Raw genomic sequence first — 26,929 nt, forward strand, 5'->3', positions numbered from 1 at the left:
AAACCATCAAGCGCTACAAAGAAACTGCCTCATATGAGGACTGCCCCAGGAATGGAAGTCCAAGAGTCACCTCTGCTTCTGAGGATACTGTAAGTTTATCCGAGTCACCAGCCTCAGAAATCGAAGGTTAACAGCAGCTCAGATTAGAGACCAGGTCAATGCCACACAGAGTTCTAGCAGCAGACACATCTCTACAACAACTGTTAAGAGGAGACTTTGTGCAGCAGGCCTTCATGGTAAAATAGCTGCTAGGAAACCACTGCTAAGGACAGGCAACAAGAAGAAGAGACTCGTTTGGGCTACAGAACACAAGGAATGGACATTAGACCAGTGGAAATCTGTGCTTTGGTCTAATGAGTCCAAATTTGAGATCTTTGGTTCCAACCACCGTGTCTTTGTGCGACACAGAAAAGGTGAACGGATGGACTCTACATGCCTGGTTCCCACCGTGAAGCATGGAGGAGGAGGTGTGATGGTGTGGGGGTGCTTTGCTGGTGACACTGTTGGGGATTTATTCAAAATTGAAGGCATACTGAACCAGCATGGCTACCACAGCGTCTTGCAGCGGCATACTATTCCATCCGGTTTGCGTCTAGTTGGACCATCATTTATTTTTCAACAGGACAATGACCCCAAACACACCTCCAGGCTGTGTAAAGGCTATTTCACCAAGAAGGAGAGTGATGGTGTGCTACGCCAGATGACCTGGCCTCCACAGTCACCAGACTTGAACCCAATCGAGATGGTTTGAGGTGCGCTGGACCGCAGAGTGAAGGCAAAACGGCCAACAAGTGCTAAGCATCTTTGGGAACTCCTTCAAGATTGTTGGAAGACCATTTCCGGTGACTACCTCTTGAAGCTCATCAAGAGAATGCCAAGAGTGTGCAAAGCAGTCATCAAAGCAAAAGGTGACTACTTTGAAGAACCTAGAATATAAGACATATTTTCAGTAGTTTCACACTTTTTTGTTAAGTATATAATTCCACATGTGTTAATTCATAGTTTTGATGCCTTCAGTGTGAATGTACAATTTTCATAGTCATGAAAAATCTTTAAATGAGAAGGTGTGTCCAAACTTTTGGTCTGTACTGTAGCTCTGGTGCAACCTGTGTAGCTGCATAGGGGCTTCAAAAGGTAAAGGTACCACTATCACCTTCAAAGCAACAAGCAGCTCCTGTCACAAATATACTGTATATAAAGGAGCATTGTGATGAAATATTGGACTGCAAAGGGCCCATATACTGTTCTTGCACAGGGCTCCTCTGCTGTGTCCATCCCTGTGTATGTATATGTGTATATATATATATATATATATATATATATATATATATATATATATATATATATATATATATATATATATATATATATATATATATAACATATATACAGTGGGTACAGAAAGTATTCAGACCCCTTTAAATTTTTTACTCTTTGTTTCATTGCAGCCATTTGGTAAATTCTAAAAAGTTAATTTTTTTTCTCATTAAAGTACACTCTGCACCCCATCTTGATTGAAAAAAAAACAGAAATGTAGACATTTTTGCCAATTTATTAAAAAAGAAAAACTGAAATATCACATGGTCATAAGTATTCAGACCCTTTGCTCAGTATTGAGTAGAAGCACCCTTTTGAGCTTATACAGCCATGAGTCTTCTTGTGAATGATGCAACATGTTTTTCACACCTGGATTTGGGGATCCTCTGCCATTCTTCCTTGCAGATCCTCTCCAGTTCCGTCAGGTTGGATGGTGAACGTTGGTGGACAGCCATTTTCAGGCCTCTCCAGAGATGCTCAATTGGGTTTAGGTCAGGGCTCTGCCGGGGCCAGTCAAGAATGGTCACAGAGTTGTTCTGAAGTCACTCCTTTGTTATTTTAGCTGTGTGCTTAAGGTCATCGTCTAGTTGGAAGGTGAACCTTCGGCCAAGTCTGAGGTCCAGAGCACTCTGGAACAGGTTTTCATCCAGGATATCTCTGTACTTGGCCGCATTCATGTTTCCTTCAGATGCAACCAGTCATCCTGTCCCTGCAGCTGAAAAACACCCCCATAGCATGATGCTGCTACCACCATGTTTCACTGTTGGGATTGTATTGGGCAGGTGATGAGGAGTGCCTTGTTTTCTCCACACCTACTGCTTAGAATTATCACCAAAAAGTTCTATCTTCGTCTCATCAGACCAGAGAATCTTATTTCTCATAGTCTGGGAGTCCTTCATGTGTTTTTGAGCAAACTCTATGCGGGCTTTCATATGTCTTGCACTGAGGAGAGGCTTCCATCGGGCCACTCTGCCATAAAGGCCTGACTGGTGGAGGGCTACAGCGATAGTTGACTTTGTGGAACTTTCTCCCATCTCCCTACTGCATCTCTGGAGTTCAGCCACATTGATCTTGGGGTTCTTCTTTACCTCTCTCACCAAGGCTCTTCTCCCACGATTGCTCAGTTTGGCTGGATGGCCAGGTCTAGGAAGACTTCTGGTGGTCCCAAACTTCTTCCATTTAAGGATTATGGAGGCTACTGTGCTCTTAGGAACCTTGAGTAATGCCGAAATTCTTTTGTAACCTTGGACCGATCTGTGCCTTGCCTCAATTCTGTTTCTGAGCTCCTTGGGCAGTTCCTTTAAGCTCATGTTTCTCATTTGGTCTGACATGCACTGTGAGCTGTGAGGTCTTATATAGTCTGGTGTGTGCCTTTCCAAATCAAGTCCTATGAGTTTAATTAAACACAGCTGGACTCCAATGAAGGAGTAGAACCATCTCAAGGAGGATCACAAGGAAATGGACAGCATGTGACTTAAATATGAGTGTCTGAGCAAAGGGTCTGAATACTTATGACCATGTGATATTTCAGTTTTTCTTTTTAAATACATTTTCAAAAATGTCTGCATTTCTGTTTTTTTTAAGTCAAGATGGGGTGCAGAGTGTACTTTAATGAGAAAAAAAAATGAACTTTTTAGCATTTATCAAATGGCTGCAATAAAACAAAGAGTGAAAAATTTAAAGGGGTCTGAATACTTTCCATATCCATTGTATATACTGCATATAAAATTAGGATACTTTGCTTCTTTGATATTGTACTAATTCTAAGTTAAATAACTTTTTATAATCTATTTTCATTCAACTATCCATTCACAATCTTGCCTTTTCGACAGAATTTAAATTCAAATCAAATTTTATGAAATTTGTAGATACTAACAAATTTGAACAGTTTGCAATCTGATTTGTGCAATTTGCCAAATAAATGCCAACTACCTTCCAATATATTGCAGCAGACTGCATCAGTCACAGACAGCTGACATAACTGCAGCCAATTAGGAGGGACTATCATAGCCTCTATAAAGCCTAAGTGGAGCACGCCACAGCCATTTTAAAGTGACTTTAGGATAGTGAGAGTATGTGAGAGCTCACATCTAAGCAATGGAGATAGGAATAGAAAGCCCTAAAGTATCGGACAAATATTCTAGACAGTAAATTATTGGGGTTGAAAAGATTGTCAAAAGTTAAAGAGGTTGTCCACTATTTTTATATTGATGCCCTATCCCTAGGATAGTGCATCAATGTCATATCGGCCAGGGTCCGGCACCCCCGCCAATCAGCTGTAATTGCTGGCGGAGCTTGGCCATCTACTCATAGTGGCCGGCGCTTGTTACTGCGCATCCGCCTCCTATTCAATTTAATAGGAGACGAATGTGCAGTACCCTGCGACGGCCACTACGTATAGACAGCCAATCTCCGCAAGCAAGTACTTCCGGCCAGCGGCCACCACCTCCGATAACAGACAATAAGACATTGATGCCCTATCCTATGGATAGGGCATCAATGTAAGAGTAGGGGATAACCTCTTTAATATAGTGTTATGCAAAAAAAAAAGTTATAGTGTTATGCAAAATGTATGGATAAAGAAAAGTTACAATGGCAATGGGTGTGGTAGTGGAAAAAAATAAGCCACACCCAACAGCATAAGAGTCACCACCACTGGCACCAGCCCTCTGGGCAGTAGTACTACCAAATGCAGTTCACAATTAGCCTCCTTTGTCTCCAGCAAGCATATTATTGGGGAGAATGCAGAGAGTGTTATAGAAGATATGGCACATATTCTTTTTTCCCTTGTATGTGGTTGCCTGCTTATGATTGGCAGAGCAGGCAGCACTATGAGAGGAGAGATGCTAAAAATGTTTGTAATGAGACTGCCAGAGATGAGAGCTGAAAGCTGCCAGTTAATCACATTCAGGTCTGCTGTGCTCCAGCACGTCATTACACTGCAGTGAGGAGAGCAGACTGTTTCTCAATACTATTGTGGGGGCATATTCTTTTTCACCAGTGTGTTGCTACCTGCTTATGATTATTCAGTGTCAGAAATAGGAAGAAGTACACGCCCCTAGTGATGTCTTTCTGATCATGCCCACTTGGACTTAAAAAAAAAATACCTGTTAAGTGCCAAATATTTTGATTACTAATATCTCCGCAACAAAGAGGCAAAATAAAAGAAAAACATTTTATTCTTTTCTGAGTCGCCTTTCACATCGTATGTCCAGTTCAGCATGAAAAATTTTATGAAAGGTCCTCTTTAACGGTCTATCATTGTTCTGAAGTGTATACTGTTGTAACAATATTTCCACATAGAGCTAACAAGGCCTTTGAATGCTTAGGAAAGTGAGAGCTGTGATTAGGACAGCTGCTCTAGAAACTGGCAATGGTGTGTGGGAGCCAAGGATTGTGATTTTGTAGGACTGATAACAGCAGCTTGGTCAGAAACTGAGAGGAAGGGGGGAGGGAAATGAGCAGCTCCTTGCTCTATAGAAATCAGTGAGCTGGAGAGATGTGACCTGGATCTCAGGAGTTAATTCCTAGTCCTGGAATGTAACTACAGCGCACACTCGGTAAGGCTTTGATGGCCAAGCTCCTTGTAAACAGTCTGCACACAATGTTGTTAGAAAGTCCTTACTGAGAACTGAAAGATCTGAGAAGACACTGTAGACAATCCTTTTTTGAAGCATGGACTGAGGTTTATTAGAGAAGTGCAACAAAGCAGATACAGAAGACAGTGAGCTGAAGCACGCAGACACACAAAGGTGTCCAGACAAGTAACACAATGGTGGGCGATCTGGCGATGGTCTGGCTCCTAACAACAGTATCAGGGGCTTTTTATACATGGTTAGACAAAGAACACTACATACTACAGAGAAAAAGGTGTATACATGATAACCTCATACTGCGGAGAAAAACATGTATTATAGAATAAAGAAAAATATAATGCAACATGACAATAGTTATGAGTATTACAAAATTTTTCTAAGCTCTGAAATATTGGTTGGTATGGGAACAGCTTGAATAGCTTTAACCCTATCATGCATGTTTTTTTCCTTCCGCTGAAATTGACACACCCAAAAATGTAACCTCTGACTTCATCAATTGTACTGTATCCAGGTTCTTTTTGTGTCCTGCTTCATGCATATGGCTGTTCAACATATTAGGACTGATCATTCTCTTACAAATATAAGATAAAAGCTGTTATGTGTTATGCGCTGGAAAAACTACTCTGTAGCAACTCGCATCAGACCAGCAAAAGCTCTGTCACAGACGCACTTTCCGCAAGCCACCACTGCAAGGCAAGTCCTTAAGGGCCGGAATATTCTTCACCCACTCCCAAAGTGGAGGAGGGCTTTACAGAGCTCTTCCCAGACTGCTGTCACAGGATAGCGGTGTCTGGTGATGCGGACGGTGTAGAGTCAGGTACAAGAGTAAATCCAAAGCTAGCAGCATAAAACTCAAATGAAAACCAAAGGGAAACCCCTGGACAATAGCTAATAAGGAAGAACCAATAATGGCCATTAGCAACTACTGAGAAGCAACCAGTACCCAACCAGGAAGCACTCACCATACACCTAACGCAAGGGAACTGAATAAACAGCACTGAACTAGATTACAAGCAGGCCTTAAATAGCAAGCCCAAATCTAAGGATAACAATCAGGTGATGCATTCCTCCCAGTCATGTCCAGGGAGTCATTCCCTGCTCACTTGTAAAGCAGGGTGCTCACATTCCCTCCATTGTCTAACACCAGGCAAGGCAGCATCCTGTGTTGCCTGGTAACCAGGTGACACAGCGTCTCATGTCTGCTGAGCCACGAAACAAGTGGAGAGCACGGCGTTCACCACTTCCACACACAAAGCACCACCGTGTGTAGTTGCACCACCCAAGTGTGCGATGGCTCCCCCCCACCCATCCAGCACGGGCTGACCAGCTGGAAACCAGAGCAGGATGATTGCGTCCACGGTAATATTGACTCGCCCAGGGGGGTACCCGGGCCTTGAATTTCTGTGGGATGTCACGGCAGTCGGCTCCCGGGCCCGTACCCTGGGGTCACTCTTTAATAGGGGTTTTGTTAACAGTTTTGTCTCGTGACGCCACCTGTGGTTCCCGGTAATGAGTACCGGTGCTGCTGCAGACCTCCGGGGGTGATGAGATGGCAGCTGGGATGTTTCTGCTCCCCACAGGCGGAGTGGGCCCCCGGGGCAGGGTTAATGGAAGGGATGCAGGTGCGAGGTGGCCTGGTTGGTCAGGGGGAATGACGGACACGCACACAGGGGATTCGCTTCAGTACCTTTACTGGTGTAACGGCAGGTAGGGTCCAGGGTACTTAATAGGAAGGGTTCACTTCAGAACTCTCCCCAGTGAGCGGGTTGTAGGCCTCCTGGTCCGTGTCTTCCTCTCTCTAAGCTTCTGGCCAGCCTGGAACTTGGCCTAGCTTCTATATTGTTTTGCTCTCTCACCTGACTGCTTGGTAGTAGGACTTTTCTCTGGCAACCACTATCCCTGGACGCCGGGGCCTTCATGGTTCCTAGTCCTGTAATTGATGGCAGCTTCAGGATGACCAGGGGTCCGGAAGCCTCCTGGTATGCCGGTTGTTCCTACTGGGTGTAGAGAACCCTGTTGGCGCGGACCCGGTGTCCGGCTTGTGTCTTGGGGTGAGCTTCAGACGCTCCTCTGCCCCCTTTTTTACTCCTCTCTCCTTGCCTCGGCCACACTCGGGGCCCTCAGTACAGCAGCAGACGTACTGCGTCTTCATTGCTCTCAGTGTCAGCACACTCTCTGACTAACTGACTGACTGACTCCACCCTCAGTTATATATCCCTAACAGGGCTCCCTCTGGTGGTCTGAGGTGGAAGGGTGGAGGTGTCTGTTTGCAGTGAGGGCCTCCTGTGGAGAAGTCCATCCATGCACCCTTTTGGGTCCTGTGGTACCTGTGGTAGCAGGGTGCCACAATATTCCTAATATTACGCACGCAGGTGATGCACATGGTTCGTGAACCCACTATTTCAAGGGGGCTGGCCTTACCTAGGAGGGGAGTAGCTAAGCAGCTGCCAGGTGTTCACTAGAGCTCCTGATGGTGGAGTCAGGCTTGGCTGCAGCTAGCCACCAGGTAGCACTCCTAGGCTGTCCCCGATACTGCATCTGCTGGCCCCAGGGGTCAGGTGCACAGACACGGATAAGACTCGGGCTCCATTCAGACTACTAGGTTCTGGATCTTCTGCATAATGGTTACTGACACAGACCCGGGCTCCATTCAGACTACTAGGTTCAGGATCCATGGGTAAAACGGTTACTGATACGGAGTCTCAGACAGGGCTGATTCGGAGACTGTTAGGACAGTCTGGATAACGGAAATACTCGGATTGGCGCACATTCAGACACACTGGTCTTGTATACTGATTCAGGGACTGCCCGCACATGCATCAAGGGATGGTGTTCAGGCATGGCCGCACTAGGATCTGGGATTTCGGGTTCAGGATTGGCCACACAAGGACCAGGGACTTCGGGTTCAGGATTGGCCACACAAGCACCTGGGACTTTGGGTTCAGGGCTCTGGCCACACTAGGACCAGGGGGCCTCACAACTTCACTAGGAGACCATCTCACTCACTAATGATTCACTGTGTTGCTTGGCACCTCAATATTGGGGAGGGTGCCTTTTAAACAAGATGCCTCCTAGTTATTGGCTGGGAGCCATCTTGCAGGCGCACACTATTACTAAATGCCTTCCAGCCATTGGCTGGTTGCATTTAACTCTGTGCGCACGCTGCCCCTTTAAGTTCGGGGGAGCACAAGCTCACACTAGGAGTGCCACCGGAAACTGTGGTGCGCACTACAGCTGGAGACAGGGAGCATGCCGGGGACCATGCCGCACGGCCTGGGTGGTGAGAATGCCGGTGTTCCTGCATGGAGGGTCAAGGGGAACCATACAAGTGTGCTGGCAATAGCGTTACAAAAGCCCTCACAGCAGGAGAATAAAATAAGATAGAAAAAGCAAGTCCATTACAAACTTGCTTATTTTCATGCTGTCTAGCCAGTTATATCAATTTAGTAACATGAGAATACCCCTTTAAGGTAAATGTGTTTCTGTCTGTGAAAAGTAAATAAATGTTATTTTGAAACCTTTTGAAGTATACTATACATTTCAGGTTTCATATATGGCGCAAAGGATGGAAAAACTTTGCAGTTATTTATTGATGATCTGCATCTTCCTACACCTGATGAGAATGGCATACAGCACTGTAATGAGGTAAATTGTTTTGTTTTAAAGGTACAGTAAACAAAGGTGAAGCCTAAAGAACTTTTAATATAATTTATTATTATGCATTTTTTGGCATGTGATACATGCTTCCCGACCCATGGGCAGCATGTATCAGCCACTGGCTGTACAATTGGAGAAACGCATGATTTTAACATCTGCCGGGGATCGAGCCGCACTAGTCGTACAGGCGGGTCCCCGACGAATTCTCTCCGCCTGCTGACAGTGACTTACAAGTCTCTGCCTGTGTGTGCGTATAGGCAGAGACTTGTTAGTGTTTGTCGTGCCTTTTAATGTACAGTTCCTTCCTTCCATTCACTATGGATCTACAGGAGATCTGGGGTTGGCTCCAAAGGAATTAGCATCCTAAACAAATTCATATGGTCTACTAAGGGTGTGCCACCTACAATATTTATTATTTAATGACAGAGTCTGATCTACAAAAGGGATTAAAATAGGACATGTGCGGATTGAATGTTTGTATGGATCAATGAAACTCTTTAAAAGTCTGTTTGCAGTCCAAAAAAAAACCACACAAATGTGTCACACATGTGTGTAAATGTAGCCAAGGACAGAGGTAGAAAAACCATCATAGAAAAAAGGCAGCTGTATTTACCAACATCAGGTCACAATACTAATGCGCTACAGGATGCAGCAACCTCATGATAAAAGCGAAGGTAGCACAGATGCAAAATACTTATGAAACAACCACTCACACACCTTCCAATTCGGGGGGTTGGCTTGTGTCATAGAAAATATTAAAAACCATCAGACATCTCCAGAAGGAGAAGTAGCTGACACTCAAACTCTTTGAAGTAGAATTACACAGTGGACATATGGGGGAAGAGAGGAAATTAGTTACAGCTAGGGAGAGGAAAACTCATTAAAACACCCTTTGAAGCCAGGACTTCTCGCTGTGGACAGGTGATTAAAACAGGATATCTATTGTGGGGACAAGACAGAGAATCTAAAATTTGTATATTCAAGAAGCAGGGGTTCCTTTGTTCTAGGGAGGAGAATTGTGTCCTCCAGGATAAGCTTTCTCCCCTCAAAAGATACTGATGAGAAGGTCCTAGCCATGGTGTCTCTATTGTCCAGATATGAATATTGGGGTTTTGTATAGATTCAATATTTATGGGATATAGATTTTCAGCATTGTAGTGCAGGGACAGACCTGACGCACTCACATCGCTGTGGGGCCACTGGAATCCCTCCAATGAATAACAGTCTAATAGATGATGAAAAACGGGTCATGTTTGGGCTTCGTGTACAGGTAAAATCATGATGGAAAATATGACGGTAATATCTCAAGCCTGTGACCCCCAGGGGCGGAGATATCTTGGAAATTGGGAGTCTCATATTTTTTTTAAATTGGAGACACATCCCATGACTCGCCCTGTTATGAGTCACCAGAGGGGAGGTAACTTGTGTTAATAGAAGGCAAATGCCAAATATTGTTCCTATTCAGTCCGTGGAAGTCATAGTTCGCTGAGGGTACTGTCCATGTTTCCAATCAAAGTGCATCCCCTTGCTAAGCTCTGATACATTTCTGTGACCAAGTTTAGTAAATTCTTTTGTTATCCTTTTTAGCTTATGTAATTGTATATATTGTATTGTTTTGTTCTCCTTTGCAAAATCTTTTGTATATTTTTATAAACACTGCCTATCTTTCTGGATTAAATATAAAATGTATTAGTTCTGTCCCTCTTGCTTTGTAAACCGCACCCTGAAGCAATACAATACCTGTAATGGGTGTCCAACCGGCCTTTAAAACGATTGGTTGTGGCACCTAATAATCTTTTTTGGATTATCGTGGAGTTGACAGTGACCGTACCGAGGTATATATATTTTCGATGCTTTGGAATCGGTTCTTTATATACAATACGCTCACTGTGAGTTCCCCAGTAATCGACCTAGTAGTGGAAACAGCCGCGGTCTCCTCCATTAACCGCTTTGCGACGGCCCACTGTAGATAAACGTCGGCGCTTGCTGGGCTCTGTGTAGCGCCGACGTTTAAAAGCAGTGGGTGGTCTCGCAGCGCTCAGGACCCCCAGGGTCCTGCAAGCGCTGCGATTCCGGTGCAGAGCGTTAGCTCTGACAGGGGACATCATCGGGACCTGATTGGATCAGGTCCCAATGATGTTAACCCTTTGCTATGTTCTATATGCTGCGATCTATAGTGATCGCGGCATATAGAAGATATACAGAGGAGAGGGGGTCGTCTTACTTACCTCTCTGAAGACCCCTGATACCTTCCAGGACCTGACGTTGCTATGGCAGCTGGAGGTCACATGACCGCCTCCAGCTCTGCCATATATGGTGTCCTGCCTGGCTCAGCCTGCAGCTGAAGCCTGCCAGGACACACTGATTGTGAAACAGTCAGCAAAGATCTCATTTAATGTAATACATGTCTATTACATTACATGAGATCAGTGATCAGAAAAATAAAAATTAATGTCCCATACAGGGACTAAGTAAAAATGTAAAAAAAAAGTAAAAAAAATGTTTTTAAATTGTTGAAAAAAAATCACAAAATAAATAAAAATAAATAAATAAAATATTAAACCAATAAATCCGTATATTTATGCAAAAACAAAAAAAGTACACATATTTGGTATCACCACGTCCGAAACAACCCTATCTATAAAACTTTCACACTAATTAACTCCTTCTCTGCACACCGTTATAAAAATAAATAAAAAACGGAGCAAAAAAATATGCTTTTTCATCATATCGCCAAACAAAAAGTGGAAAAAAATGCGATCAAAAAGCAAACTGGAAATAAAAATGGTACCGCTGAAAACGTCATCTTGTTCTGCAAAAAAAAAGCCGCCATACAGCTCCATCAGCCGAAAAATAAAAAAGTTATAGCGCTCAGAATAAAGCAATGCAAAAAAAATATTTTTTCTATAAAATTGTTTTATTGTGTAAAAGCGCCAAAACATAAAAAAAAATACGGTAAGTGTAGTATCGCTGTAAACGTACTGACCTGAAGAATAACGCTGCCTGAACACTTTTACCACACGCAGAACGGCATAAAAAAAAATCTCAAAAAACAATTCCTGAATTGTTGGTTTTTGTTAATTTTACCTCCCAAAAAACGGAATAGAAAGCGATCAAAAAATGTCACGTACCGAAAAATGGTACCAATAAAAATGTCAACTCGTCCCGCAAAAAACAAGCTGTCACATGACTCTGTCGGCCAAAATATGGAAAAATTATAGCTCTCAAAATATGGCGATGCAAAAACTAGATTTTGCAAAAAAAAGCGTCTCTTAGTGTGTGACTGCTGTCAGTCATAAAAACCCGATATAAATCTGGTATCTCTGTAATCGCACCGACCCGAAGAATAAAGTAATCTCATCACTTATACCGCATGAGGAACGGCGTAAAAAATAACTAAAACCAATTCTTCACCTGCTACTGATTTGTTTATTATGTCTCCCAAAGATCGCAGTAAGGCTCTGCTCACACTTATCCTGTGCTCTGCGCTGAGCGCTTACACCAGAGTTTCCGTGTAAATCTCTGAAATAAGTGATTCAGACGGAAGATTCCCTGTAATAAGGCAGTTTTCAGAACATTAACAATAAGAACATGGAAGAGTCCAGGAGCCATTTGGTGAGCTGCATATCCTGCTACATGTTCACAGACTTGCCAGTGGAAAAGCCAAACTTCACATGCCAGAAATGCAAGCTTGTGTCCCTGTTGGAGGAAAAGTTGCGAAATCTAGAAGAGAGGTTAACTACCTTGAAAATCATTAAGGAAGGTGAAGAGTTCTTAGACAGAGCAGAATTATCTCTTCATGATTCAGAAAGAGAAGAAATTCGAACTGCACCTGACGAAACAGAGGAATGGAAGCATGTGACCCACAGAAGCAGGAGGATCGAGAGGCAGTCAGCACCCATACTGCTCAGGAACCAGTACCAGGCTCTCACGCAGGAGAACCATGAAGAAATACAGCAAAATAAGACTTTGCCAGCAATGAATAACCTTGTAAGCCCTCAGAATCCTCCTGGATGGAGAAAGAAGAATGTTGTGAAGAAAAAACGGAGAGTGGTGGTCAAGGGGGATTCCCTGTTAAGAGGAACAGAGGCCGCTATCTGCAGACCAGACATAACCTCAAGAGAAATGTGCTGTCTTCCAGGAGCTGTTTTGGGCGGTGTTCGAGCCGTTTGGCGAACACGAACAATTTGAGAAAAATTCGGCTGTTCGAGGTTATGTTCGATAACTGTTCGTGCACCAAAATCATAACTGGATTTTTTCTCAGTAATGATGAAAATTAATGTTAATACGCAGTTTGAGTGTACAGCGGGGTGGGGGGAGGGGCAGGGGATGGATCTCTGCAGGAACAATGAAGATCTCCATTTTTTTTTTCTCTTTCCCGCATTTACAGTGGGGAGGTGCAATCTGTCAGCCTATCAGCAGCGCACACACGGAGCGAAGTGCTTTTTTTCACACAAGCAAGGGCATGTGTCATTGGCAGTGTATGTCACATGTCCTTGCCCTATAAGACCAAGCCATTTTCCCCGTCGCCACCATTTTCTCACTGCTGCAGCTGCGTGTTAGACGGCACCGCTGTTGCTGTGTGCGCTATACCTTGTTAATTTCAAGCCAATTTTCGCACAAATCTACAGATAGCTTGGGAGTAGGGAATAGTTGTGATTGCAGTCCTTTTAAGGACTAGGTTACAGCATTTCCTATGACTTTTATCAGGCAGGTCTGTGCTCTTAAATAGATAGGTTGTGGGAGTAAAGACTAATTGTAATTGGAGTCCTTTTCAGGACTAGGTTACATCAGTTCCTATCAGTTTTTGCCAGGCAGGTCTGTGCCAGTGCTGTGCAAGTTTTTTTCACAGCATTTGGCTGAATCTAGCAAAGCTAATCCTTTTTGGCCTATTGCAGAGTGTGTTAGTCAGTGGAGTAGCCTATCTGTGTTGCAAGATATACCACCTGTGTATAGAATACCAATTTTTTTACTGCACCTAGTGAAGTAAAATCTTTTGGGCATAGCATCATTTTATAGTCCATCTATACTGACCTCCATCAGGTTGCAAATTGAATATAATTTTTTTCTGCATCTAGCTCTGACAAAAATATTGGGCTTCTAGCTGTGTGTGGGACTTGTTGTATTAGTCCATCTATACTGACCTCCATCAGGTTGCAAACTGAATATATTTTTTTCTGCATCTACCTCTGAAAAAATATTGGGCTTCTAGCTGTGTGTGAGACTTGTTCTATTAATCCATCTATACAGACCTCCATCAGGTTGCAAACTGAATATATTTTTTTCTGCATCTACCTCTGAAAAAATATTGGGCTTCTAGCTGTGTGTGGGACTTGTTGTATTAGTCCATCTATACTGACCTCCATCAGGTTGCAAATTAAAAATATTTTTTATCTGCATCTACAGTACCTCTGAAAAAATATTTGGGCTTCTAGCTGTGTGTGGGACTTGTTCTATTAGTCCATCTATACTGACCTCCATCAGGTTGCAAATTGAATATAATTTTTATCTGCATCTAGCTCTGAAAAAATATTTGGCCTTCTAGCAGTGTGTGGGACTTTCTCTATTAGTCCATCTATACTGACCTCCATCAGGTTGCAAATTAAAAATAATTTTTATCTGCATCTACCTCTGAAAAAATATTTGGGATTCTAGCTGTGTGTGGGACTTGTTCTATTAATCCATCTATACAGACCTCCATCAGGTTGCAAACTGAATATATTTTTTTCTGCATCTACCTCTGAAAAAATATTGGGCTTCTAGCTGTGTGTGGGACTTGTTGTATTAGTCCATCTATACTGACCTCCATCAGGTTGCAAACTGAATATATTTTTTTCTGCATCTACCTCTGAAAAAATATTGGGCTTCTAGCTGTGTGTGGGACTTGTTCTATTAATCCATCTATACAGACCTCCATCAGGTTGCAAACTGAATATATTTTTTTCTGCATCTACCTCTGAAAAAATATGTGGCCTTCTAGCAGTGTGTGGGACTTTCTCTATTAGTCCATCTATACTGACCTCCATCAGGTTGCAAACTGAATATAATTTTTTTCTGCATCTAGCTCTGAAAAAATATTTGGCCTTCTAGCAGTGTGTGGGACTTTCTCTATTAGTCCATCTATACTGACCTCCATCAGGTTGCAAATTCAAAATAATTTTTTGTCTGCATCTAGCTCTGAAAAAATATTGGGCTTCTATCTGTGTGTGGGACTTGTTGTATTAGTCCATCTATACTGACCTCCATCAGGTTGCAAATTAAAAATAATTTTTATCTGCATCTACAGTACCTCTGAAAAAATATTTGGGCTTCTAGCTGTGTGTGGGACTTGTTCTATTAGTCCATCTATACTGACCTCCATCAGGTTGCAAATTGAATATAATTTTTATCTGCATCTAGCTCTGAAAAAATATTTGGCCTTCTAGCAGTGTGTGGGACTTTCTCTATTAGTCCATCTATACTGACCTCCATCAGGTTGCAAATTAAAAATAATTTTTATCTGCATCTACCTCTGAAAAAATATTTGGGCTTCTAGCTGTGTGTGGGACTTGTTCTATTAATCCATCTATACAGACCTCCATCAGGTTGCAAACTGAATATATTTTTTTCTGCATCTACCTCTGAAAAAATATGTGGCCTTCTAGCAGTGTGTGGGACATTCTCTATTAGTCCATCTATACTGACCTCCATCAGGTTGCAAATTCAAAATAATTTTTTGTCTGCATCTAGCTCTGAAAAAATATTGGGCTTCTAGCTGTGTGTGGGACTTGTTCTATTAATCCATCTATACAGACCTCCATCAGGTTGCAAACTGAATATATTTTTTTCTGCATCTACCTCTGAAAAAATATTGGGCTTCTAGCTGTGTGTGGGACTTGTTGTATTAGTCCATCTATACTGACCTCCATCAGGTTGCAAACTGAATATATTTTTTTCTGCATCTACCTCTGAAAAAATATTGGGCTTCTAGCTGTGTGTGGGACTTGTTCTATTAATCCATCTATACAGACCTCCATCAGGTTGCAAACTGAATATATTTTTTTCTGCATCTACCTCTGAAAAAATATGTGGCCTTCTAGCAGTGTGTGGGACTTTCTCTATTAGTCCATCTATACTGACCTCCATCAGGTTGCAAACTGAATATAATTTTTTTCTGCATCTAGCTCTGAAAAAATATTTGGCCTTCTAGCAGTGTGTGGGACTTTCTCTATTAGTCCATCTATACTGACCTCCATCAGGTTGCAAATTCAAAATAATTTTTTGTCTGCATCTAGCTCTGAAAAAATATTGGGCTTCTATCTGTGTGTGGGACTTGTTGTATTAGTCCATCTATACTGACCTCCATCAGGTTGCAAATTAAAAATAATTTTTATCTGCATCTACAGTACCTCTGAAAAAATATTTGGGCTTCTAGCTGTGTGTGGGACTTGTTCTATTAGTCCATCTATACTGACCTCCATCAGGTTGCAAATTGAATATAATTTTTATCTGCATCTAGCTCTGAAAAAATATTTGGCCTTCTAGCAGTGTGTGGGACTTTCTCTATTAGTCCATCTATACTGACCTCCATCAGGTTGCAAATTAAAAATAATTTTTATCTGCATCTACCTCTGAAAAAATATTTGGGCTTCTAGCTGTGTGTGGGACTTGTTCTATTAATCCATCTATACAGACCTCCATCAGGTTGCAAACTGAATATATTTTTTTCTGCATCTACCTCTGAAAAAATATGTGGCCTTCTAGCAGTGTGTGGGACTTTCTCTATTAGTCCATCTATACTGACCTCCATCAGGTTGCAAATTCAAAATAATTTTTTGTCTGCTTCTAGCTCTGAAAAAATATTGGGCTTCTAGCTGTGTGTGGGACTTGTTCTATTAATCCATCTATACAGACCTCCATCAGGTTGCAAACTGAATATATTTTTTTCTGCATCTACCTCTGAAAAAATATTGGGCTTCTAGCTGTGTGTGGGACTTGTTGTATTAGTCCATCTATACTGACCCCCATCAGGTTGCAAACTGAATATATTTTTTTCTGCATCTACCTCTGAAAAAATATTGGGCCTTCTAGCAGTGTGTGGGACTTTCTCTATTAGTCCATCTATACTGACCTCCATCAGGTTGCAAATTCAAAATAATTTTTTGTCTGCATCTAGCTCTGAAAAAATATTGGGCTTCTAGCTGTGTGTGGGATTTGTTGTATTAGTCCATCTATACTGACCTCCATCAGGTTGCAAATTAAAAATAATTTTTATCTGCATCTACAGTACCTCTGAAAAAATATTTGGGCTTCTAGCTGTGTGTGGGACTTGTTCTATTAGTCCATCTATACTGACCTCCATCAGGTTGCAAATTGAATATAATTTTTATCTGCATCTAGCTCTGAAAAAATATTTGGCCTTCTAGCAGTGTGTGGGACTTTCTCTATTAGTCCATCTATACTGACCTCCATCAGGTTGCAAATTGAATATAATTTTTATCTGCATCTAGCTCTGAAAAAATATTTGACCTTCTAGCAGTGTGTGGGACTTTCTCTATTAGTCCATCTATACTGACCTTCATCAGGTTGCAAATTAAAAATAATTTTTATCTGCATCTACCTCTGAAAAAATATTTGGGCTTCTAGCAGTGTGTGGGACTCATTGTATTAGGCCATCTATACCAAGCTCCACCAGCTTTGAAATTAATAATAATTTTTAGCTGCATCTAGCCCTGAAAATAATTTTTCCCAATAGTGGTAGCAATAGAAATATGGGGCGCGCGCCTGGCTAACAAAAATATACGCTTCATAACACAAAACACCAGCCTAGCGCACTGCATTAATAAGATGGCATCATCGTCTCTCCCAGTGCTAGGCCTACTACGCAGGCTAGTATTCCTGTGCCTAAAACACAATGTATGGGTCCACGCTAGCCACTATGCTGAGGGGTATAAAGCTGCTGCTAACGCTTTATAACAATTCAATTGGCAGATTTTCACAGAGCTCTTCCACAACGCCCACCCATCGGGCAAAAGTTGCCCACCCTCCCTATGGGATCTAGTGGCGAATAGTTGATGCCATTAATCAGAGCGTCAGTTGCCCCGTCAACGTGGCAAGCATATGGTAAGGCATGGGAAGAGTGGACACGACTAGTAGCAGGCAGACGGGTTGACCAATGTGAACAAGCCAGATCACAAGTCACCATAGAATTTCTCCACCAGCTAATGATGAGGGGCATATCAGGGGCGTCAGCGCAGCGGTGTCTGACCGGAGTAGCATTTCACTTCCAACTACTGAATTGGGGAGATGTGACAAAGATTCATCATCAGACAATCCATAAAAGGGTGGAAAAGGGGTCAGCCAAGTCAGGAATGTAGACGTCCCGTCCCGTGTCACTAAAACTGATTTCTCACATCTTATCCCTAACACTATTAACATGACACTCAGAATTTGAAGCAACACTAATGTCTACTGCATTTGTGATCGCCTTCTTCGGGGCGCTATGTATAAGCGAATTAGTCCCTCAATCCAAAATTACCACCAGTGGACGCTTATTACACCAGGAAGTAGTCATAGCCAATAATGCAATACGTGTACGCATACACCAATCGAAAACGGTTCCAGCGGGCAGGGGTACTTGGGTACTTCTACAACCCACAAACGGTACACTGAGTCGGGTAACAATAGTAAAAACATATCTAACCATCAGATCACAAAGTAATTTCTTCGTATCACACATTGATGGAACGCCATTATCAAGATACCTGTTCCAAGCTATATTTAATAAATGCATAACATCGGCAGGGAACCACCCCAAAGATTACGGGACACACTCATTCCGCATAGGTGCGGCCACGGAAGCAGCAAGAGCAGGACTGTCAGAAACGGAAGTTCAGAGGATAGGGAGATGGCGATCCACGTGTTTGGCGAGATACATAAGACCGGACTTGTTATCCTAACGTGGTTTGTTTCTTTTACAGGTGACGCTAAGCCAACAGTGTGAGTGATAGGCCACTCGTATATATATTGGGCACAAAAAAGGGCAAAAGTCCGCCCAGGCGGGAGGAAATTAGAGTTTCATAACACATATTTCAACTGGAGAGGTATTAGAGGCCTGCTATGGCCACAGGTACTAATGGAGGTAATCAAGGTAGGGAGAGAGGCAAGAGGTCCGGTCATCTTAGTTATACAGGCCGGGGGAAACAACCTAGGTCATCACAAGAGCGCATAACTAATGGCAATAATGAAACTAGACACTGAGCGCTTCAGAGAATTTTTCACAAAATTAGCTATAGTATGGTCAGAGATTGTGCCGATAGCGGTATGGCAAGGTGCGCGAGACATCACGGCCATCGAATGGACAAGGCGGGTAATAAATATTCGGATGGCAAAATTTAGAAGAGACAGAGGCGGTGTAGTGATACGACACCGACAACTGGAAGGAGATAAAGCAGGCCTCATACGGCCCGACGGTGTTCACTTAATAGATATTGGACTGGACATATTCCTGTCAGGACTCCAGGACGGAGTGGAACAAGCGTTAAGAGTGATGGGTGGGGGTCAGAGTCCTGCATACGAGTACCCTGGATCCTCCGTGGCCTGGAAATAGAAAGGACATGTTGGAGAGTTACACTTGTTGGCCAACTTGCCGGAGTGGGGACCCAGGGCATGCTGCAACAAGCTGAATTATTTTAGAAATAAAATGCCTTTCTAATGGAATGAGTATAAAGAGTTAATAAAGCTGTGACCAATCCTCACCCATCCAGTTGTAAGAGTTACATTATTGGGTTGTCCATGAAAGGGGGGCGGTAGGGGGGCTGAGCATCTGGGTTTGGTTGGGGGTCCCCACAGTCTGCCTAGGCTAGATTAATTTAAAAATTCTTATTAGATACACAGGCGGTGCAGCTTGCTTCGCAGCTGGGCTACTACGCCCAAAGTATTGCCTAGGCTAGATGCAGTTAAAAATTCTACGCTGACTAGCAGACACTGAAGATTTGGAGCAGACCTCTGAGTAAACAACTCTTCAGACTCAACCATCTGTGTTACCCCAAGCCATAGTGTATGTAGTTTCTTACAGTTAAAAGGGGGGGGTGCGACCCAACCCACCTGGAATTGACGATGCCAACGTCACGTAAGACACAGCAAGGGGACTCCCAAAATTGTGGCACAGACACCACTTAACCCTAGAACGCATACCTGTGGCCTTGCAGGCCCGCCCAGTTAATTGTTTTCTATTTTCTGCAAGATTGCTTTAGTTAGAATTTTGAAACTCTAGGTATTCTTCATGTATATAGTTGTTTGTCATTTGAGTTTGAGTTATTCCATGTTATTTGCACACGGGCCTAAAGGGCCCCAGGTATGTGAAAGTGTAGATTTTTATGGTCATGCGTTCTAGGGTTAAGTGGCATCAATTGCCCCACTGTTGCTTAAAACGGTTGGTGAGGTGATTTTACCAAATCCCCAAGCTTTTAGTCTTCCAAGGATGACACAGGGGTAGAAATGTCCTTGCGAATCCATGATTTGATCATCTTTATGAACGTGAGTCTGTCTACATTCTCAGTGGACAGCCGCGTGCGCTTATCTGTCAGCACACCACCAGCAGCGCTGAACACACGTTCAGAGAGAACGCTGGCTGCATGGCATGACAAGATCTCCAAGGCGTGAGTGGCGAGCTCCGGGGATTTTTCAAGATTGGAATACCAAAATGAGCAAGGGTCCAGTGACACAGTCATGGCTTCGATGTTCACTTGGAGATTCTCCTGTACCATCCTCTCTAGGCATTGACTATGTGTCAGACTTCTTGTCTCCTGTGGCCTTGCAAAGGATGGTCTAAAAAAGTGGTGAAACGATTCCACAAAATTGCTGTTACCAGCAGATACTGTGTTACTGTTACTGTTTGAGTGATGAAGACTCGACAGTCCCACCGTTGGCAAGTTAGAACTGTGAGATTCACTACGTGCACCACTGGTGTTTTGTGGAAAAGCACATGTAAGATTCTGCAACAGATACTCCTGCATTCGTCAATACCTTTTTATGGCAGGAATTATTTCGGCAAATATACTTTTGTACCGGGGATCTAAGAGTGTGGCAACCCAGTAGTCGGGATTACTTCGAATTCTGACAATCCGGGGGTCATGTTGCAGGTAGTGCAGCAAGAAGGCACTCATGTGTCTTGCGCATCCAGAAGGACCAAGTCCTTGTTGTGTTGGTAGCGAGGTAAGAATCATGCTTCCTTCCTCTGCCCTCTCCCTCCAACCTCGCACAACAGAAATGTGATCAAGGTCTCCCTCATCTGATGAGTCTTCCATGCCCATTGCCAGTTCGTCCTCCACTTCTTCCTCGGCTCCTGCACCTTCCTCAACAGTTTGGCTGCTACCATGCGCCCTGGTTAATCCCTCTCCCCCACCCTCCCATGCCTGCCGCCTTGGTGCTGCCAACCGTCTGGACCTTGGAGATGTTATCCCTTCCGCATACGACTCCTCCTCTACTTCCTCCACCTCCTCTTGTCCCACCACCTGACTCCGAATTCTGTTTAACATGTGCTCCAGCATGTAAATCACCGTAATAGTCATGCTGATAATGGCATCGTCAGCACTAAACATCTTCGTCGCCATTTCAAGACTGTGCAGAAGGGTGCATAGGTCCCTGATCTGAGACCACTCCTCCAGCGTGATTTGCCCCACCTCTGGATCTCGTTGGCCCAGGCTATACGTCAGAACGTATTGCACCAGGGCTTGTCAGTGCTGCCACAGTCGCTGCAACATGTGCAGAGTTGAATTCCACCGTGTCGGCACATCGCATTTCAGTCGGTGAACTGGCAGGCCCAACGACTTCTGTAGAGATGTAAGTCGTTGAACTGCGGGATGCGAACGGCGGAAGTGAGCACACAGCGACCGTGCACTCTGCAGAAGGCCATCTAGTCCGGGATAGTGGGCTAAAAATTGCTGGACAACCAGGTTCAACACGTGAGCCATACAAGGCACGTGTGTGACATTGCCCCGGCGAAGTGCCGCACCCAGGTTTGCAGCATTGTCGCACATGGCCTTCCCTGGTTGCAGGTCCAGTGGAGACAACCTTTCATGAAACTGGGTCTCCAGAGCTGACCAAAACTCCTCAGCTGTGTGACTCACATTTCCCAGACATTTCAAAGTAAACACTGATGCGTTGAGCCCTGCTGCCAGCATAGTAAGGAGGTGTGCAGGATTCCTTCTGCGCAGTTAGAAAGCAGGTGGCATTACCAGACAGGCTTTGGGTGCAGGTGGAGGACCGAGAGGAGGTTGAGGAGGCAGAAGCAGTGGAGGAAGTTCGAGATAAAGAGGATTAACACACAACTCGTGGGGACGGTAAGACTTGGACAGCAGCCCCTTGTTCTGCTGTCACCATAGTTACCCAGTGCCCAGTCAGCGACATGTAACGCCCCTGTCCATGCTTTCTCGTCCAAGTGTCTGTGGTGAAGTGCACCCTGTCACACACAGAGTTTCTCAAAGAAGCGGTGATGTTGTGTGCGACATGCTAGTGGAGCGCAGGCACACCTTTCTTTGAGAAGTAGTGCCGACTGGGCATCTGGTACTGGGGCACTGTGACGGACATAAGGTCTTGAAAATCCTCTGTGTCCTCCAGGTGGAAAGGCAGCATTTCTGTAGCCAACAGCTTGCAGATGGTGAAATTCAACCTCTTAGCTTTCTCATGGCTAGGAGGAAATGGTCTTTTACTTTTCCACATCTGAGGGACCGAGGGCTGGCTGTTGTGCTTAGACGGTGTTGAGTAGGGTGTCCCCGGCAACTGCCGGTCTGTGAGGAAGATGCAGGCGGACATGTTAGGTTGCCTTGATCCAAAGGTGGTGCTCTCGATGTTGGAGAGCGCTCAACACTAGCAGGTGTTTCCACTTCCCAATGAACTGACGACCTGCCAATCACACTGGCTGTTGCGGGTAAAGAGGTGGCAGGTCTGCGTCCAAAAACATGTGTGACTGCTGTCCCCCCAGTCACAGAGGATGAAGAGGCTGCGGATGCACAAGATGGGGCAGACGGTGGTTGGCCCAGCCGGCTAGGCCGCATTGTAGCACAGTGAGCTTCTCACTGCAACTTATGCTTCATATCCATGTGACGGTACATGCATGAAGTACTCAAACTATGTATTTTTTGGCCTCTACTTAGCTTTTGCTGACAAATATTACAGATAACACGAGTTGGGTCATCCTTATCGATCTGAATAAATGCCCAGGCTATGCAAGGCTTAGAGCCCATGTGACCTGAAGAGCCACTACGACTTGTGGTCAGAGGCAGAGTTGTGGTTGAGGATGCAGTTGTTGACGTGCTTCCAGTACTCCGTCTCTGTTCAGGAAGGCGCAACCTAACCTCGTCGTCAATAGCATCTGTGATGCCCCGCTGCGCTTGGTATCACAGATCCTACAAGAGTGCATTGATGGAATCCTCCACAAGAGGCCCCCATAAACATTCACACATCTCCACCTTCCACCTCAGACCAGCGGAGGGAGCCCGTTAGGGATATAAATAGGGAAGGTGGAGCTAGGCAGTTCAGTTCCTCTGAAGAGTTCCTGCAGTAGAGAAGCCTAAGAGAGGTCAGTCTGCAGTGGAGCTCAGTCTAGTCTAGAGAACGCAGTTAATAGTTCAGCAGTGGAGCACGAGGCTCCTGCTTGCTAGATTCAGGGAGCCCAGATAGAGCTTAAGGTGTGCCGGTGCCGTAAGATCAGTGAAGCGCGGCAAGCTGCCGTTAGTGTGTATAGCCTAGTGAGGGCCCGAGTAGGCCGAAGGCGAGTGGCGAGTTAGTACATAAGGGGCAGAGGAGCTTAACCAGCTCACCCCAAAGCATTTACCGGACACAGGATCCGAGCTTACCGTTATCTCTATGACCCAGTAAGGCATAACCGGAATCCCTGGAGAACTACAAGTCCCAGGATCGCTAAGGTGCTGATATGTAACAGAGCCAGGAGATGCTTAGGCCCCGCATACTGGGAGCGTGAACTCCAAGAGAAGGCCCTACCACAAGGTCAGCCAGCGCAGGACAGAGACAAAGTTAGGCCTAGCTCCAGGCAGGTCAGAAACTTACTACACAGAGGCAAGAAACAGGAGGCCCTACACCCGCTCATTGGGGAGGATCCTGATATGCACCCTTCACCCTACAGTGCTCCGGGATGTGCCTGAATTTCCACCAGTAAAAGGTACTGAAGTGACTACCGTGTCCGTTCCCGTTCTTGCTCTGACCCAGCTGGGTCTCGCCTGTCCTGCATTCCCCCTGCATACGCTGCCCTGAGACCTAGCTCCACCTGTGGGGAGCTATACCATCGAGCTGCCTTATCACCGGCCTCAGTGGACTGCTGCAGCGCTGGTGCTTGTCACCAGATACCACAGGTGGCGTCATGAACTCTTATAAAATTAACAATTATCCACCCTTTTAAAGAGAGACCCCAGGGTACGGGCCAGGGAGCCGACCACCGCGACATCCCCAAGGCCAGGCAAATGCCCGGGTACCGAGTCATCCCCATCCCCAGGGCTAGTCACATCCTCCTCCACCTCCTCTGCTGACCTCATCGACTGTCTGACTGTGGGTTGACAGTAAGTGGGATCTCCAACCTCGTCATCATCACCCTGTGTGTTATCACACCCATCGCCCTCAGAGCCAACCTCTTCCTGCCCTGACCGAAAAGTCAAGTTGTCGCTCCAATCAGGTATTTGAGTCTCATCATCGTCTTCATCATTGTCTCCACCAACAGGAGTTACAGTTTGGGAACAAGGGTCTACATTATGCTCAGAACCTTCTTCATCTGGTCCTGGATCCAACTTATAAAGATTCTGGGCATCGGATCAGATCATTTCCTCATCTGGATTAACAGAAGCTCTGGAGCAGACCTCCGTTTCCCAGGCTATAGTATGAGTAAACAGCTGGGCAGACTCAGCCATCTGTGTTACCCCATACTCAGACGGGCAGCTGGAGACTTGGGAGCTGTGAGGAAGCAAGTGCGATTGGGGTGACACCTCTGAGGACTGGAGTATTTGTGATGTTGAAATTGAGGTGATGGAGAGCCCACTTGAAGGAGCACTTGATATCCGTTGAAGCACCTGCTGTTTTTGTGCCTCATCTAGAATTTGTAGCGATGGGCGTGTCCGTAAGAATGGGATCGTATCACATTGTCCACGAAAAGAAGTCGACATCTTAGTTTGGCTGGAAGATGGTCTTTCTTCTGCAGATGTTACTCCCCCCCACCGTGGGGGGCCTCGACCCACCGGCGGACAGGCACCAGTATTGGGATAGGGGGGCTGGCCGTCAGGGTCCACCGCGGCTCTGGCACAAACCCGGCGACACAGAGGTGGCACAGGCAGGAACGGACTGGCCGTGTCGGCTTCTCACTTTTTGGATTTTAGAAGGGCATGACATGCCTACATCTGTGTCTCCCCCTCCTTTTACTCCTCCACCTCTTTTCTTTTCGCATGACTATATGTACTTGTCACTTTTCCATGTGTTAGTTGTGTCTTCTGAGCAGTTTGTCAGCTTTTGGACACCTTTGAAGGTGTTTTCTATGTGTTTCTATGTGTTTTTGTTTGCCTGCCATTGGTTTTAACGGTGTTCGAAGGTGTTCGACGAACAGTTCGGCGAACACACGGGTGTTCGACGAACCGAACCGAACTCGAACACTACGGGGGTGGCTCAACACTACTCTTCAGACCTACAGATCACTACCCATTCCTGCTAATACATGTGGGGACAAATGACACCGCAAGAAAGGACCTGGAAACCATCTGCAGTGACTTTGAAGACTTAGGCAAGAAAGTGAAAGAATTGGGAGCGCAGGTGGTCTTCTCATCCATCCTCCCAGTGGATGGCCATGGAACAATGAGGTGGAATAAGATTCTACAGGTGAACAACTGGCTACATCGATGGTGCCGTCAACAAGGATTTGGATTTCTGGATCACGGAATGAATTACCTATACGATGGACTACTTGCTAGAGATGGGGTGCACCTTACGAAGACTGGAAAACATGTATTTGGAAGTCGCCTTGCTACACTCATCAGAAGAGCTTTAAACTAGAACAATGTGGGAAGGGAAGCAAAAGGCCAGAAAAAGCCATACAGCTGACAAATACTATTGAGATCTCTGCTACTGGAAGTGGAAAAGAAGAACAAAGACAAAACAATTTAAATAATAAAAATATGGGAGGAAGAGAAACCAATCACAAACTAAAATGTTTTTATACAAATGCACAAAGCATGGGCAACAAACAAGGAGAATTGGAACTACTAATGCAGGAAAAGGAATATGATGTCATTGGAATCACTGAAACTTGGTGGGACGATACACATGATTGGAATAAAAGGCTAAAAGGATACAACTTATTTGCAAGAAACAGACTTGATAAACGAGGAGGAGGTGTTGCATTGTATGTTAGAAAAGCGTATATCTGCACAGAGATTGAAGCTTCAGAGACTGGGAGTTCTGTGGAAACTGTTTGGGTAAGAATACAAGGAGAGAATAACGGAAAGGACACCATTGTAGGCATTTACTACAGGCCACCTGGGCAAGCTGAAGATATGGATGAACTCTTTATGTATCAAATGACCAAGTTCTCCAAAAAATATGACGTAGTGGTCATGGGAGATTTCAACTATCCAGACATTTGTTGGGAATCTCTCTCAAGTAAAACTAACAGGTCAAGCAAATTCTTATCCTCTCTTGCTGACAACTTTATCTTCCAAAAGGTAGGGGAGAAAACAAGGGGATCTGCTACTTTGGATCTAATCCTTATAAACAGGGAGGAAATGGTTGAGGAGGTAAAGGTGGCTGGGACCCTAGGAGGCAGCGATCATGCTATTATAAAATTTTGGATAACTAGAGGAGGAAGACATGTGAAGACTCAAACTTCAAGGTTAGATTTTAGAAAGGCAGATTTTAAGAGACTCAGAAAGAGAATAGGAGGGATCCAATGGCTGGATGTCCTTAAGGACAAAAATGTCCAGGAAGGATGGGAAATTTTTAAAAATGAGATTCTCAAAGCACAATCGTTAACAATCCCGAAAAGTAGGAAGAATGGGAAGCATTTAAGGAAACCAGGATGGATGAACACAGAACTTAAACACATGCTAAAAAGAAAGAAAGAAATGTTTATTAAATGGAAAGAGGGAGGCATATCTAAAGAAGATTATAATGCAGTCTGCAGATCCTGCAGGGCACGTATCAGGTTAGCTAAAGCTGACAATGAATTAAGGCTTGCAAGAGATGTCAAAAGCAATAAAAAAGGATTTTGGGGGTATGTCAGAAGTAAAAGAAAAGTCAAAGATGCTATAGGATTTTTACAGGATGAAAATGGAGAAATGGTAAGAGAGGATGTTGAGAAGGCCGAACTTTTTAATTCCTATTTTGCA

At 44.3% G+C, this 26,929-nt stretch overlaps 1 protein-coding gene across 1 annotated transcript in view; it reads left to right on the forward strand.

The window, feature by feature from the left end:
- LOC141259500 (dynein axonemal heavy chain 5-like) overlaps positions 1-26,929 on the forward strand; it is a 482,742-nt gene that overhangs the window by 276,198 nt on the left and 179,615 nt on the right. The window contains exon 61 of the mRNA XM_073675609.1: positions 8,458-8,558. Within this exon, the coding sequence (XP_073531710.1) occupies positions 8,458-8,558 (101 nt within the window). The remainder of the gene's footprint in view (positions 1-8,457; positions 8,559-26,929) is intronic.

This window comes from Phyllobates terribilis, unplaced genomic scaffold (assembly GCF_046119375.1).
Source record: "Phyllobates terribilis strain yellow unplaced genomic scaffold, ASM4611937v1 Scaffold_3__8_contigs__length_932513732, whole genome shotgun sequence".
Classification (NCBI taxonomy): domain Eukaryota; kingdom Metazoa; phylum Chordata; class Amphibia; order Anura; family Dendrobatidae; genus Phyllobates; species Phyllobates terribilis.